The following is a 16,457-nucleotide window of genomic DNA, read 5'->3' as shown; positions in this document are numbered from 1 at the left end:
TACCCAACAATAAAAGTGTAGTGTATGGGACACCTTACTATTACTTTCTTAATAATCTGCCGTTTCTTTCCCTTTAAATCTTCCCGGTCACGTCTTCCCACCTGTCTACAAGGATCTATCTTCACCTCTTGACGTCCCAGACCGCTCGGTTCATTTTTATATTTTGTGAACACAATAAGTTTTCCTGTCTAGACTTTGTGTTTTGCCTCTTCTGTCTAGCTAGGCTGCCTCATCTGCCTCAAGACAAAAGAGTCGGCCCGGATCAAATGTCTTTTTGCCCCTCGCTCTATTTTATCCCCTTTAAAGAGGACCACCGCTCCCTCTGGCAGCCACTCGGGGGTCGCTAGGAGAACTCGATACCAGCCGCCTTGGGGTTCGGGGGATTTCGGTGGGGGGGGGGGAGGACGGCGGCCCCTTCGGGGCACGCCGTGGGGCGCTCTCGAGTCCCAGGGCTGGATGGCAGAGACCGTGCCTCGGTCAGGGCCACCTCTCGCGGGCCTCACCCCGGCTTGGGGCTGCTAGGGCGACCTCGTAGGGATTCCTGGGGGGGTCCATCTCTGACTTCCCCCCGCCCGCCCCCACCCCGACCCAGCGAGCCACACGCGGCCTCCCACGTGAACTGCAGGAGCCCTCCAGAGAGGGGGGTGTGTGACTGTCCTCGCCCCGCGGGGGGCTTCACAGCGCCTAGGGACCTGCCACCCCGAGCGAGGAGGTGAACTTCTTCCCGGGAGCCGACGCTGCGAGCGCGGGGCGGGGGTGTGTGGGGGCGCTCGGTGGCCGATTCCCAGCCCTCGCGGGCGGGCAACCCTGCGCGCACGCCCACCCGGCCTGGGCGCGCACACCTGGGGCGCGCAGCTCCGAAGCCAGCCGCGACCCCCAGCCCAGTGGAAGCGCGATCTGCGGAGGCCGGGGGCCTTTCCGGAGCCCCCCGGGACCCGGAGCCCCGCTGGGAGACCGAGGGCAGCCCAAGTCCGGGCCCGCTCCTTCCCCAAACCACCGGCACGCTGGTCTTCACGCCCGCGCGGAAAGTGACGCGGCCGGGCCAAGCGAGCAGCAAATGCCGGTCTTCTCCGCGGATTAGGGGGGCATCGAGGAGGCGGGGGGGAGAGAGAGAGAGAGAGAGTATTGGGGGGGGGGCTAGCAAGGGGGAAAGGGGGCAAGGGCAGTGGTAAACTGGGGAGAGAAAACAAACAGCCGGCGTCGCTTCCCCTTTTGTCTTTACCCAGTTTGTCGCAAGAAATCAACTTAACCTCAAAGCCCCAGCCAAGCTCGTTTTTTGTTGGGAGACTTAGATCGGAGATGGGACCCGAACCAAACCCTGGGTTCCGAGGTGTGAGTGAGCGCGCCCGGGAGAAGGCGCCCGGAGGCCACTGCTGGTGGAGGGACCGTGAACTTCTCACCTTTAACTCTGTTAACAGCGCCCTTTAAAATTCCACGCCGCCGTTGTGTGTGTGTGTGTGTGTGTGTGTGTGTGTGTGTGTGTGTGTGTGTGTGTGTGTGTGTGCGCGCGCGCGCGCGCGCGTGTGTGCGCTCTGAGTTGGGTTTTGCTGGGTTGATCTTTGACGACTCAAAAACAAGCGTCTGGGAAAATATTCACGTTTGGGACAGAAAACATTTTTTAATTTATATCTCTGACATTTAAAAGAGCAGCATGAATCTGCCCCGTCTGCATTAGCATTGAGAGAGAAAAAGTTTCAGAAATCTACCCAAGGAGGAAGGGGGCGGGGGGAGTGGTTAGGGAGAGAAAAAGAAAAAAGAAGGCAAAAGAGAAAGGAAAAGAAAAGCAGCTAGGCGATCCCCCCCCCAGATCTGTGATCAATCATTGAAATAGGAGGCTGAAAAATTGTAAAGATTCGATAGATTAAAATGCAAATGAAAGGTAGAAAAAGAAACATTAACATGGCGATCAAAGATTTAATAACCGTAAATCACGTTTTTTTCCCAATTGCAGCTGCAGTTTGTGTGTGTTTATGTTTTAATCATGTTCGTTCCATAAATAAATAATTTCTGAAACGAGACTAATTTTTCATTATTTTAACCGTGGGCTATAACACTAAATATTAAAAATAGAAAACGTACATGATGCCAGATCTCCAACCAAATAAGAGAAAGACTTGTGTTGATTGGTTAAAATCAAGGAGCTTCATTTGTGTGCTTGCGAAATCAGAATATTATGCTAAAAAATTCTATCTCAACTGACAAATCCCAAAGTTTTATTTCCCCTTTAATATTTTATGTTAACGACAAGATACCATTTATATTAAATACATGCGTGGCTGCATTTCCATTTCAGCATTTTTAAAGAACAAAAGTGTCAGAATATTTAAATAATAGAAAACATGTATTATTTCAAATTGGCTTGACAGAATTTCTGGACACTACTACTTTTTAGAAGTGTCTGCCTTCGAGAGAAATATTTAAGTGACAGCTCAATTCAGTTCACCTTTTAAAGTTTTATCATTGAAGTCGTTTTCCAAATGGTAATATTTTAGTCCTTTGTTATCATTTGATTTAAGGTTTTATGTCAAGGTGTCAAATGATCAGAGTATGGTCTGTTTGATTTAACTATTCATCTCAACTTTAATGAGGCTGCTCATTAATATCTTTATTTTGGATTAATGTATATTGAAAATTTTAAATAATTGCTAGAACTTTTAAAACAACACACCTGCATTTATTCTTTTATCTCTCAAGGCTTTTGTCTGTTTATTTGTTTTTAAGGTAGGGGAATCCATCTTCAGGAGATTGAAAACTTCCTTCTCATATAAGCTGGCAATGTTTAACATGACTGCTCAATTCTTTGAAGGTGTGATGCCTCTTAATTCACTAAAATTGATGGATAAGCATCGTCTCTTTTTCTCCTCCTTCTACAAATTAAGAGTAGCCAAAAGTGGAATACATATTACCTGCCCCAAACCCTTCAGTTAAATGTGAGCTCAGTGGATGTCCAAGTCCCCACATTAGCAAACATTCAAGTTTTCACTCTGACAGCCCAATAATGCACTTAGCTTAAAATTACACTTGGACTTTCCTCCTTTGTATTATTTCATTTACTTCAGTGCAACAAGATGACTTGATTTTCATGGGATTACAAGAACTCTACTCAACATTACTAGGACATTTCTGCTCAACTAAATACTTGCCTTAATAGACAAATGAACTTTTTATTTGCTGGAGTTTGTAGATGGTGTTAGATACAGAGTTTTATTTACTGGAGTTTGTAGATGGTGTTAGATACAGAGTGAGCAACTGATTTAGTTATTGTTGTTGGGAGACTCAGACGGGCACAAAAGTCGTTTATCTAAAGCGAGGCACTAAGGTTCTGTAAAAAAGGGGGGAGGGGGAGAAACAAGGGCAGAATCGGCGAATTATTTGAGCTTAGAGTTATTAATTAAACCGGAGGTGGTTTTATTCTGATAGCGTAGTACCAACCTTGTTAAATGCCCCAGATACCTTCCCCCACCGCACCCCAGTTTTCCCAACACCTCAATTTTCATTCATTAGATAACTTGGGTCCCTGATTGATAAGGGGGGCTTTTTCTTACCACTCTATGGCTAAACACTTAGGATGCAAAATCGCTCGCGTCTTTTGAGGACTTCGGTCCTCCCTTGGAAAGGGGGGGGGGAGAAAAAGAAGAAATGCGTTCCTCATCCAGTTTTAGCATCTTGTTTCGTTGAAATGCAAGACAGGTACTTGATTTAGCATTTAAGCAAAAGGTTACACAAACCGCGTTTTAGAAAGTGTTGGGGTGTTCGTCAGGGTCAGCCCCAGCTCAGATCATTTTTTGAATGCAGACCTAAAGATAATGAGTACTTGTTGTATGAAAGGGGACAAACAGTACTTTGGCTTCCCCTGACCCCAGAATGCACGGCTCGGTTTCATTGATCACCCTCCTTTATGAGATAATGCAATTACAAACATCAATAAGGGGCGGCGAGGGGAATCATTGTGCGGTGACAGTGATAAATGACGGTGCAGAAATAGCATGCTTCCCCCCCTAACAATCCAGGAGCCCAGGGGCTCCGGGGCTGAGCACAGTCGCCAAGGAAACAGATGACATCCCAAACGGCACCAAAGGAAAAAAAATGAACAGTCTTTCTCTCCCTTTTACTCTTTTCCGTCTTCCAAAGAGTTAGTCTGGGGTCCAGCAGCAGCTGCCACACAGGCATTTCGTTATGTCGACATTAAAGCCTGGAACTGACGGTGGGAGTCTCCTCCCCTTCCAACCCCACCCCCCACAAGATAACACACAAAGCTCCCTGTTCGCAGTTTAGGGCTACCTGAAAACGCTGGGCTCCAAAAACCAGATGGGGGGCAGGGGGCGGGGTGGGGTCGGGAACTTGGATTTACACAGGCTTTGAGCTGTGCTTTCCGGCTTTCACAATGGCCCGGTGGAAACTGAGTCTCTAGAACAAGCTGGCGCCTCCTGAGTCGGCCAGTAAAAGGATGGGGGCGCGTGGCTCGACTCCATCTCCCAGCCAGACGCTGTTCCCTGCCAAGGCCGGGTGGGGGCCCGGGGAGCAAGAGGCCACAATAGATGTTTTGACATGTGGCTGGGTTTCTTTGAGATGATGTGATCAATAGATGGGAGATCTCCCCTAAATCAAGGGACCCGGTTCTTGACAACCCCAGGGCGCCCTCGGGGAGCGGCTTTGCCAAGCTATCCCATCCAGCTATGCCCAAGAAGGTGGGTGAGGAAAGCGGGCGCCAACCGGGGATGGGTGCACCGGGGTGGCACCAAGGCCCTGGGCTGCAGAGGGGGTGGCCCGCAGAGAACAGGCATTAGTCACTTTTCGGAAGGGCCGAGAAAGAGTGCACAGGTGCGAAGGGGCCTAGAAAGAAAGGGAAAAGTGGGGAGCGTGCCAGCACAATTCCACTCTCGGAGGAGGGTCTCCAGCCCGGAGAAGGCAGACTTGGGGTGTTTGACCCTGCAGGACAGCCTGCGCACGAATCACGGTCCCCTGCGCTGGGCGCCCGGCCACCCGAGGCTCCCTCCTGGAGCAGCCCGCGGGCCCGCCCCGCTTAGCAGGTGACTTTATGCACTGCTTCCCAGGTCCGCGAGGTCCCGGACTCGTTGGCCGCCTGGAGATTAAGATCATTGCTGGCGTAATGAATGTAATGCTTTAGGGTAGAGGTGAGTGTGTCTGCAAGTGGGCAGAGAGGTAGGAATTACCGGCTCGATCGATGGGAGACTGGCTTAAAACGAAATCCCTTCCCTCCAGGGCTTCGCCGCCCGCCTTTCCTCGTGGCGGCCAGGACCGAGCGACCCGCGGGGTGCCCCCAGTCGGAACCAAGGCCCTAAAATGCCCCAACCTCCCCACCGAAATCCCCGGGGTACCCGATTTCAAAGCCAAAACCCTAAAGCTCGAACGTGGGCGAACTGATTGTCCCAGGGGCTGTTTTTCCTTTCCGCTCCGCCTGGGGAGAAAATATTTCAGAAGCGTGGGCGGGCAGGTCGGGTCCAGGGGGAAGCTTCCTCCGAGACACCCCCTTCCACGCAGCACTCCTCTCAGGACCCCGGGGCCGCACCCCTTCCCGTCCTCCTCCTCCTCCTTCTCGCTCTATCGCGGACCCTGGCGTCCCCAGCTGCGTAGCCACCCTGCGAGCTATGGGCCACCTCGCAGTCCAAAGGTACTAGGTGATTACGGGCGAGGGGAGCGAGAAAGGGGGTGATGGCTCGGGCGGGGGGTGTGGGGTGGGGTGGGGTGGGGAGGCAGGGCCCCCACCACCCAATTCCGCCAGCCCCAACCGGCGTCAGGCTCCGCATCATCACATCAACAAGTCCTGTTTTTTCGGCCACCTCCGGGGTAGAGGGCGGGCCAGGAGCCGAGAGGCAGGGAAAGTTTGCAGAGGCTACAGTGTTCCCAAGCCCTCTTGCCTGAAGGGTGAGTGTGCTGCCCAGTACTGAGCTACCGGGTCCGGGAGAGCCGCACCTGCGGCCCACCTGGCCGACCCTGCCCAGGCGCCCCGGACTCCCTGTCCCCCACCCCTCTGCGCGCCCTACGCGCGCTCGCGACCGCGCTCCTGCAACCTCAGGTCCCAACCCGGCCTGGTCCATCACCCGTCCGCCGCAAAGCGTCTGAGAAGGTCCGGGGAAAGGAGAGCCCAAGCCCCCCCCCCCCCCAGGGGCCAGAAGAGGACACCTTCTGCTCTGGCCTAGGGTCACCCAGTGTCCCGAGACGAAGTCGGCAGCCCCTTAGATCAGACTTTTGGGTGTTGGGTTGGGCGGGGGGGACATGGGGAAGCGGAGCGGGTGGGAAGCTAACCAAGGCGCCATAGCCCTTCCCAGGTACTGGGGCGCTGTTGGCGGGGCTTCGGCCTGCCCTACCCCCTGGGCCAGGGTGGCGCCCCAAGAACCGCCGGTGGCCGAGGCAGCTTCCTCCGCGTCCGAGATCCGCGCAGCCGCCGCCTCGGGCCTGGGGGCGGTTTCGTGGGCGTGTGGAGCCCCGGCCCAACCCCAGGCCGCCAGGCGCGCCCCGCGGCTGGCCGCTCGCTGGCTCGGGGGGCGCTGCACGCAGCGAGGCAGCCCAGGCGCCAAGTCTGCGCCCTGCGTAGGAGACGCGGGCGGCGGGAGGGCAGGGCTTGGGACGTCGTTTGCAGAATCTTTCGATTTCACCGGGAAGTTTCCGATCAGGCGCCGGTGCCCTGAAGCCCGCCACCCTTCTCCTCCGCCTCTGCCGTGCGAGCCGGCGCTCCAGAGCCTCCTCGGGGCCTGGTCTGCATCTCGGTCCCCCCAGGCCCAGACCCTCGCGAGCGGACCGCGGCGACGCCCTCCCGTGCCGGTGCCCGGCTGTGCTGGGGCGAACTCTGCCCGGGGCGAACCTCCCGGGCCTGGCTGTGTGCTAGGAGCCACCCGCTGCCTCCGGAGGCACCCCTAATACCATCCATACAGCTTTAATGCGTTTATAATTCGATAAGTGATTTCAATTTGAAATTGTTAGTAACTAATTTTATGGGTAATTTTTCCACATCAAATATTTAAGCATCAGATTAAGGGAGCCAGTTCCGACACAGGATAATAAGGGGGTTCCCCCCACAGCCCGCCCCGCTCCCTCCCCCACCCCCCATGCCCCTCCACCTCCCTCTGTTTCCTACCGAGTCGTTTTTCCAAATCCCCAAAAGATGGCAGTCGAAGCCGACATTCCTCTTTATCCTGCAGCTCTGCGAAAGGGAGGGGGAGGTGGGGGAGAGACCGGAGGGCGGGAGAGGGAGGGAGGGAGGGAAGGAGGGAGAGAGAGAGGAAGGGGAGAGAGAGAGAGAGAGAGAGACCACGACGCAAAGGGAGAAGTGGCCCGACGGTGCGTGGACCTTTCAAACTCATTCTTTCCCACGTCCCTAATACGTGAAGCCGCGGTGAATTTCCTGGAAATGTCCTGGCAGGGAGAGAGCCCAAACACGTGGCTCATGGGCTCGGGGCAGGGGATGTGAGAAACTGCACATTCAAGGAAACCCTCCGAACAGGAGGGAGGGAGGGAGGCCGGGAGAGGGGTGGGCGCCGCCACACACCCCCCTATTTGATTGTATACATTATTTACAAACACTATGCAACTGAACAACTCGCTCCTTCCAGGGCAGGGCTCAGCCAATTACACTGTGGGGGTGGGAAGGCCTGGGGTGGAGAGTTGGGGTGACGACGGCTGGGGGGCAGTCTGCAGGGGGCGGGGGAGGGGGGCTAGCAGCGGATGAATTGCACACCAGTTGCCAAAACTTTTTTTTTTTTTTTTTTGCTGCTGCTGCTGCTGCGGGTGCGGCTGCCGGTGCGGCTGCTTTGCTTTGAATGCGGGTAACTAGGAAACAGCAAGCCGTCTGCGAAGACGGAATTTCCAACGTGTAAAATGTTCTTAACGGAACCATTGAGCGAGTGCAATAAGGCGTGAGGGGGAACTAATCTTCCCATTTAAATGTTTGTGGCAATTTTATCTAAATGAATTTTAATGCTAAACGAGGGTAATTCCCCATTTGTAGCGCGTTTACTTCTCTTTCCTGCGCTTCTAAAGCAGTCGAACATCATGCGATGAACAATAACAATAAAAATACTGTCAGGGCATATTATTCATTTTGAATGTGTTATAATTACAGCTGATTAAATATGATAGGGTAAAATATTTTTTAATTTAAAAAATTAAATCATGCTTAAAAAAAAGTTGCCTGGTACCCGCAGTGTTTCCACGACCCCCTCCCCGCCCCTCCCAAGTCACATCCAAGGCAGGTACGGTTGTGCGCCCACATGGGAAGGAGGGCGTTTTGTTTTTGCCTTTTAAGAAACCTAGCAGCACTCGTGGCTTCGCTATGACTCCCCTCTTTCAGATAAGGGTCCTCCAACCCCGGAGCTGGCTCTGAAAGTTACAAGAGGAAATGTTAACGTGGCATCGAAGGGGCGAGAAGACACCCCCCCACACACACACAAGGGTCTGCCAGCCCACGCCCAGGGCTCCCACAGGCCCGCGAAACCGAAGGGCAACACAGAAACAACACAGTCGGCTTTATTTTCCAGATGGACTTAGTGAAACGCTCTCGATTCCTGGGATCCTCCAGGGTTCCTAACTCGTCTTCACTGTACCTTTCTTCTTCCCCTCCCCCTCCCTCCCTCCCCCATCTCCACCCCCACCCCGCCGCACCCCCATCCCCCACCCCCACCCCACCCCGTCCCCCTAGCCAGTCTCGCAGTCTCTCTCCCTTCCTCCGCCCCTTTCCTCTCCCTCCCCCATCGGGCTGGAGTCACCACCAGAAGAAAGGCTTGGGAAGAAAAAGAAAAGAAAAAAAAAAAACAACTCCCCCAGCCAAGTGCTAGGGGAGGAGGGGCAGCTGGGAGGTTGGTTGATAAAGTTTATTATTAATTTCAAAAGTAAATAAATGGTTGTTAACTGCTAGTAACCACCTATGAAAAGAGAATGGTTTCACTAAGGCGGCCTCTTTATGGAGAGGAAGAATTGCCGCTGGGTCAAAATGGGAAGTTTAAACAATCCCATCTAGGGGGGGGGGGGAGGAGTGGGGAGGGGTTGGGTGGGAGGGCGCCCAGGCTGCCAGGTCTCCCTGTGCTCGTCCACGTGTTTCGGAACAAGGCCCCATAAACAAGAGGTGAGAGTGGGGCTGCAGCCCCAGCAGGTGAGTCAGTCAATCACACGTCACCTAGTAAACCCAAACAGCGGCTGGTTTCTCTTTTCAACTAGAAAATAGAATTGTTGAGGGCGGGTTTATAGGGTGACGGGAACCGGACTGTCAGACTTGAGTTTAAGGCCTTCTCAGACCCATCCTTTGTTTACAAAGCAATCACTGCTAAAAGGCTGCTGCTGCTTCTTTTTTGTTGTTGTTGTTTCTCTTTAAACAAATTTGCCTTAATTAAAATATTTGTATATTTTCCTTAGCTTCGTGAAGCACTTTTTATAGCAGCAATTTTATTTAAATAAAATTATAAGCTATTCCAGCCTAAACATGTTATTTTGTACCATTTAGCTGGCTGCCATGCAGAAATTCTGTACAGCTGTTCTGGAAAATTGGTTAATAACCAGTTTTTATCCAATGAGAACATAGAGCATATTTGTAAAAATTAGATTTTGAAGTCTGGTCTCTTCAGTTCGCATAGTTAATTTGCTAATAAGCTCATCCTAGGTAACATGCTCCGTGAAAAGACTGCGCTCTGAGCGCAGAGCCATCACTGTGTGCAAGAATCCTTCCACTGATGTTGGAAGAGTAATTCTGTGGGATGTTCACAGTCAGCGTCGGGCCCTTCATTCCGCCCGACGTTGGCTGAGATTAAGAGTTCATGGAGTCGGTTGAAAGAAATCAGAGACTGTGGTTGAAATCTTCAAATACTCATGTCTTGGGGAGCTCCAATTAATTTCTATATGGACTGCATTCATGGCTGAGAAATTTGGAGGGAGGGGGTCAGGAAACAAATGTTTCAAGCAGTGGAGTCAACATGACAAAAATAATCTTGTTTTTATTTTAGATTCAGAGTTCATTACCGCACTCTCAAACGACTACAACTGGGATTGGCGTTATTATACAATCCAAACTGTTTCCGTCAGAACGCTAAGACTCGGTGTGCAATGATTGTTATTAATAATTAGCTCCTTGCTTTCTGGATAGAAAAAGGCTATCAACAAGCATTTGTTTATCCACAACAAAAAGTATAATTAGCTTATCCCACTTAGTAAATCTTGTATGCATGCCAACTCATACCAAACTGCTACTTTTACAAAAAAAAATTGCAATAATACAGTTCATTTTTCCAGTCCTTTTGCACAAAATTTATTTACAATGTCTACATAAATGCTCCAAGGTGGGACTATGGAAAAATACACACATGACTGATGCTTTGCTCAGAAATAAAGTCAACATATTAAAAATAAATCTTCAGTCTATGTTTTTGAGCTGCATAAAACAGGAAGTGATGTATAAGGTGGTGGTTGTTGCATGGGGACAATGATGCTTGATGTGACAATTAGGCTTCTAAACACACGGCCTTTTTGGTTTCCATGCCTCCTCCTACCAGTCTCCTTAAGACACTGCCTGCAACAGCTGATTAATCATTGTTGATGACTGCAGTTTTTCCCATCCTTCCCGATTTACATCTGTTCAGGCCAATTCAAATATGGTGGGTAAATGAATTAGACATGCAAATTCAAGCCCCAGGCTAGAAAGAGGGAGAGATAGAGAGAGAGAGAGAGAGAGAGAGAGAGAGAGAGAGAGAGAGAGAGAGAGAGAGAGAGAAACAACGCGCATGGCTGAAATCCTAGGCGAGAAGAAAGATTCTTCTGCCTGAGAGTTATTTTAATGCTCTAAAAATCCTGCAAATCAGACCTTCCCGTCCCTTGCAGGATAACTGTAAGGCTTCTTTTTTTTTTTTTTTTTTAATGTAAGGAGGCTTCTGGAGGAAGTGAAGAGCTATGGAAACAACACACATAGTGTGGAAAAATTTCACATTTTTTTTTAAAAAATCTATAAGCAACAACGTAATATGGAAAACAGTATAATAGCATTTACAATATTTCACTCTTTGTTCTCTTAATGTCTTATATAGTTATTTAGCTTGTCCCCCAAATTGACTTCGGTTGATATTTCCTGCTTTTTACGAGTCCCTATGAAGAGTTAGGGATGCTCCTTGGTCCAAAGTAGATGCCAAGAATGGAACTCCACAGTCATTGCAGAAAACAACATGATGTGAAATCAGTCCCCATTGCAGACAATGCATATCCCCTTAAGCTACTGAGCATGGATGTCCATGACTTGTCCACTCAGGGTTGGGTCTCCTGTATTAAGAACCGTGGGGCTTGAGGCCGACATTGGCATTCCAGGGTGGGGCGGTCCCCCATGCATCATCACTGTTGGGTGGTGAGGGTGTCCAGGAATGTACGTATGCATGGGGGGCCCATGACGCAGCTGAACAGGATGCGGGGGCATCTGGGGTTGGGTATAACTTGGCTGTCCCATACTTACACCCATTGGACCACCCCGAGCTACATACTCCCCTGGCATACTTTGCAGCCCTGTAGAGATTCAAAAGAAAGAAAAAAAAAAAGAAAAGAAAAAATTATGAGAAAGCAACAGTGGGTTACGGGCTCTGGCAATACCGTGAAAGCCAGGGAACGTTGGGATGAAGGAGACATGACTCACATAGATGAAAATAAAATGAGAAACGTCCTGCTGGAGACCCCCTTTCATGGTCCTGCTCCCGTGCCTGCCCACGGAGGCCTTCTTTATTTAAGTCAATAAATAAGGCCATGACAGGAGATCCCGTCTGAAGAAACGCCCTTAGCCCTGCAACGTGCTCCCATCACCAGTGAGCGCCCTGCAGTGGTCACTGACCACCTGACGTGAAGCTGAGCTAGACAGGCTCACGAAGGTGATTACTGAGCAAAACCTGCTTTAAAACTAAAAAAATCAATGGCAGTTATCAATGAATTCCTTCCTCATGGTCTCTGAACTGGGGGGTGGGGTGGAGGAGGGGGTCAGAAAACCTTCACAAAACCCTGTCCACCTTACAATGATTTTCAGAACAATAAGGAAAATTGGACCTAAAACAATACTCCTTCTGCTTTGAGGAGGCCTCTTGTCTTCTGCATGGATTGCTATAGTTGATGGAAACTGACAGCTGTATTGTTTCCGAGAGCTATAAGCTCCATAATCATCAAGGGGGAAAGGCATAACGCCATTGCTAAGTAGGTTCAATTGGCTTTAGTTCTAAGTAATAGTGCACTGTGAACGCGTTGCGCACCTTCGAATAAAGTCTCCAGGCTCTAGCAATGAATGGCTGCTTAATCTAGCCTAAAGGAACATTTTTGAATTAATGAAAATTGCTTATAAAATATACTGTACCCACAGCTCTTTAATCAAAAAAGATGATAATATTTTTTGTAATAACCTATTAATTTAATTGGTCACGAAGCATAAAATACATCATTTAAATTTAATTGACCCAGAAACTAAGAAACAATATTTAAATTAACTAAGCTAGAGCATTCCACGATGAGGTAATAAGACTGTCGCATTCCCAAGCTCAGTGGAATGTTTTCGGAGCTAATTGTTAAACTTCTATCCGACTCCCACCCAGAGAAGACCAGTAGGAATTACCCTGTTCTCAGCAGTGAGTTCAAATAGTGTGTTAATATCATCGGAGGCACACAGCGCAGACTCTGAGACCGCTGCTTTTCATTTCAGAAACAAAGCAGCAGCAATACTCTTAGGGGCAATTCAGGAAGCGCGCGGAGCTTTGGCGTGCCAAACACTCTTGACTTGTTGGGACACGGACTGCTGGAGTGTCTTTTTTTTTAGGAGAGAATATGCATTGGGAGAGAATCTGGGACAGTCTTCGAAGGCCCACTTCACTCGGCCTGCCACTGAAAAGTGCATTAATGATCTCTATTTTTGTATACTGAATAAGTCAAATCCATTTGTCACACTGCAAGTGATGGCATACTTAATTTGGATATAGTCAATTAGCCTGGGCTAAGCCCTGCAGCCTGCTGTGCACACCTCTATTTTGTATTCTCCCTTTTTCCATTGCCACACGTAATCCCATTATGATGGACAGACAAAGGAATAAACTAAGGGAAAAAAAATCAAAGTTTAGTTGGCTGCAGCTCAAAATATGCCTTTACTTACCCTAAGTAAAGCTTGTGTTTATTTTACCTAAAAGAAAGTCTCTGTTTGGCTTTTCGGTGTCTTGCAGGTTAGTGTAGAAATGTACCTCATGCGTCAACTGCGGTTAGACAGATTTATGACACTTTGGGGACATGCTCTTTCCTCTCCTTGCACTGCTGCAGACTGCTTACATTTTGCAAATCAGTCTGTTGCCATGACAACCCACTCCCCCACCTCCTGACTGTTTCTTGTTTTGTCATGTGGTCAGTACTGTATAATAGCAACACACAGGATAAATGTACATCATACACAGTATTTATCAGCTTAAAAGCTTGATCACAACCCGGGAGAAAATGAAGGAAGCAAGAAACCAGGAGTTTCATGGAAAGGAATATGAACAAGCATGAAACTATGGGCAAGGAGAACATAGGAAATGCAAGAGGGAAACAAAATATTCCTAGGACAAAGTGAACACAAAGACCCCATTTGTACTTACTTCCCCCTTGCCTTGCGATTGGTTAGCTAGGTGAAGGTTTACATGTAGTGCCACTGCCCCTCCATGCCCATATTCATGCCCATTCCACTCATGGGTCCTAGAAGGGAGATACAAATCCGAGAAGAGGCCAGCGAATGAGCAAAGTCACAGACAGTGCCAAAAGCCCCTTAAAAACCAAAACCAAAACCGGTTCCAGAGGACTGAGAAGCAGCGAGATCTTCAGGGCATTAAGATCCCGGATTCCCCTCTGTCCTATGAGGCGCATAGAAGGCAGGCAGGCAAGGCAAGGCAAGGCAAGGCAGGCAGCTAGAGATCAGAGCAGAGGACCAGGTGAATTTACCTGTGCTGACGAGAGGACGGCACTCACGGGCTTAACCAGTAGGAACCATCACTCACATCCAATCTTACCTGGCGCTCTGATGCCCATGTGTTGCTGACCGTCCATTACGAAGCCTCCCATTGGCTGACCATCTGGGTTGTAAGGAGTTCCTTGACTTACTACAAAAGTGCAGAACACAACTTCTTAGTCACAGTTTCTCCCGAGAAAGAACCAGCCGGCAAGGGGTCAGAAGATGCTAACAGAACATGTGCCTCGCCGAGACCATTTTAAATCGCTCACCTTCCTGTTGGCCCAGTCCTACACACCCCGTGACTCAGTTTTCAAAGCACCACGCTCAAAACAACAACAAAAGGGGAAAAAATAGCTGCGATAAAGATAAATGTTTCTCTGTGGGTTTTGACTCCCACTGAGTACGTAGAGATGTAACCATTTTCCAATCCTCTCTGGGAGACCGGAGTTCATAGTGAAATCCAAATTGATGAAAGTTGGGTCCATGTCATCCCTGGTCAATGCTCTTCAGGATCTTACTGGTGTGGGTTTGGGGTGAGAGTGAGGCTGAGGGGGGAGGAGAGTGATACTATTATGTAAATCAACTCTAGAAAGATGGCCCTTGGATTTTTCAGTCCTGCAAGCCAAGATCCCACAGAAGTATTGCAATTTTGAGCACATGTTGAAAAAAGAAGAAAAAGTGGTTTTCGTTGGTTTGGTTTTTTTGCTTTTCAAAACAGGGGAGGAGGAGTTCGAAGACCAGAAGATGAGGATTCCCAGGAGAAGGTCTGCGAAATAAGAGCCCCGGTCTTTATACCACTACCTGAGTCCCGGGTTTTAACTGTGCCTAAAAAGCTGCTTCAGAAGGAAGCTGCCTTGGGTTATTAAAACACACAGAGCTCTACCACCTTGAATGTCTTTGAACTTTACTGAGTCCCACAAGCGATCCTGACCCCTTTGCCCTTTTGACAGGTAATAAAGTTTACAGCAATTCCACACCAAGCCATGCACCAGGGAGTGGTCATAGTAACAGAAAGAGCTGGGAAGGCAAACTCAAGTTAAAAAAGAAAACACAAAATATTAATATCCCGAATGTATACAAAGAATCTTGTAGCTGAGCGTAGGATTTGAGAGTGACTTTTCTTCGTTGCCTTTTTTTTCTTTTCTTTTGTTTCTTGAAAATTTTAATGATGTTAAATTGATTAGTGTGGTTATGAAAGGAAGCAGGCTTCATTTTCAGTGCCAGGCGCTCCTAGCTCGCACTCCCAGTCTATTTACCAGGTAACGGACCGCCCGGTGAATGGCTTGAGGATGGTTTTCGCTTGCGTGACTTGAATACAGTCACTATGGGGGACTTGCCTGCTCGATTGGACTGGTCTATCATGGGCTGCACTATTCTTCTCCGGGCATTAATAAACCTGCAAGCAAGACAGTAAAGCAAATCATTAGTCCTTTCAAAAAGAGAGAGGGGGGTGAGGTGGGGTAGAGGAGGAGAAAGAAGAGGGGGTGCATCCCAGTGGGGCAGAGCTAGACCTTGGTCAGATGGAGCTGCCTCGGTTCCCCAGTGCTCTCTGTGCAGTTTCACGTATTGCAGAGCCTGTAACCCCGCCTGATCTCTGAGGCCACAGGCTTAGGGCTTCTGAGTTGATGGACGCTTGCCTGCTTTACCACAGTTGGACACTAACATTTCATCTTTGCATGGGGGGATTAGCCGCATTTTCAGGAAGCCATACTAACTAACCTCCACTCTTTAATTCGGGAGCGGGATGTAGAGTCAGAGGTTCATAAGGGCATCTGTTACCTAATTGGTGACGTTTCCAGCTTATATTCTCGAACTGTTTCTTTGTTTGTTTTCTCTTTTACAGTTTTTATCAGAACCTCCTTACCTCTTGCAACCCTAATTCTATTTTAATGCCCACTGTTATGATGATGACGGCAGTACACCAGCAAATGCGAGGCTGTCTGGAGTTTGTCACCACGAACCCACACTGCTGGGGACTTCAGAGAAGTGCATTCCTTGTAGAAATGGCTTGGATTTTTTTTTTTTTTTGCTCTTTATGCAAAGTCTGAGGTCAAGGCAAGGTCACAGCTCTACAGCAATTGAACTCGCCCTCTTGCTTTCTCCAGTTAGCCCTGAACATTTATAACGAACATCAGACCAAACCACAATTGTTGTAGACCCCTGCAGAAATCGTTTCTGCAAAAGTTTCCAAAGAGCTTAATGTAAGCCTTCCAACATCATACTCATGGACTTTCTAACTTTTGAGATTCACTTGTACTGTGGAATACTAAGAAGTACATATCCAATACAGAAAATGAACAGGACATACTCGATGTTGAAATAGTGAATTCCTTTTTGTCCTTGACTCAGATTTGAATATATCACACACAAGCAGCACATAAACGAAATACAATGAAAAGTTGAATAATGCACTAGTATAATTAAAGGAACCACGATCAAGTATGAATCCTGCTTCGTAAGTCTGCCCACTTTGGGGGGAGAGCACAGTTTCTAAAAGCCAAACCATCACACAAGACAGCGATGGGTT

The 16,457-nt window shown here is 49.0% G+C and overlaps 1 protein-coding gene and 1 long non-coding RNA gene across 4 annotated transcripts in view; both read right to left on the bottom strand.

The window, feature by feature from the left end:
* Positions 1 to 7,261, bottom strand: part of LOC142431077 (uncharacterized) — a 34,590-nt gene extending 27,329 nt beyond the window's left edge. Inside the window, exon 1 of the long non-coding RNA XR_012780678.1 lies at positions 7,097 to 7,261. This is a non-coding gene — a long non-coding RNA (uncharacterized LOC142431077). The remainder of the gene's footprint in view (positions 1 to 7,096) is intronic.
* A 2,660-nt stretch (positions 7,262 to 9,921) lies between these two features.
* MEIS1 (Meis homeobox 1) overlaps positions 9,922 to 16,457 on the bottom strand; it is a 149,392-nt gene continuing 142,856 nt past the window's right edge. Inside the window, exons 10-13 of one of the 3 annotated variants that reach the window (XM_075536027.1) lie at positions 15,268 to 15,326; positions 13,989 to 14,078; positions 13,581 to 13,677; positions 11,349 to 11,490 (exon numbers count right to left, since the gene is read on the bottom strand). In XM_075536027.1, the coding sequence (XP_075392142.1) occupies positions 13,619 to 13,677; positions 13,989 to 14,078; positions 15,268 to 15,326 (208 nt within the window). In that variant the 3' untranslated portion in view covers positions 11,349 to 11,490; positions 13,581 to 13,618. Of the gene's footprint in view, positions 11,491 to 13,580; positions 13,678 to 13,988; positions 14,079 to 15,163; positions 15,327 to 16,457 lie in introns of those variants that run through there. The other 2 variants (XM_075536026.1, XM_075536025.1) reach the window with 2 other exon arrangements.

The sequence above is a fragment of the Tenrec ecaudatus genome, chromosome 17, assembly GCF_050624435.1.
Source record: "Tenrec ecaudatus isolate mTenEca1 chromosome 17, mTenEca1.hap1, whole genome shotgun sequence".
In the NCBI taxonomy this organism is placed as follows: Eukaryota; Metazoa; Chordata; class Mammalia; order Afrosoricida; family Tenrecidae; genus Tenrec; species Tenrec ecaudatus.
This window is presented reverse-complemented; position numbering and strand designations above follow the sequence as displayed.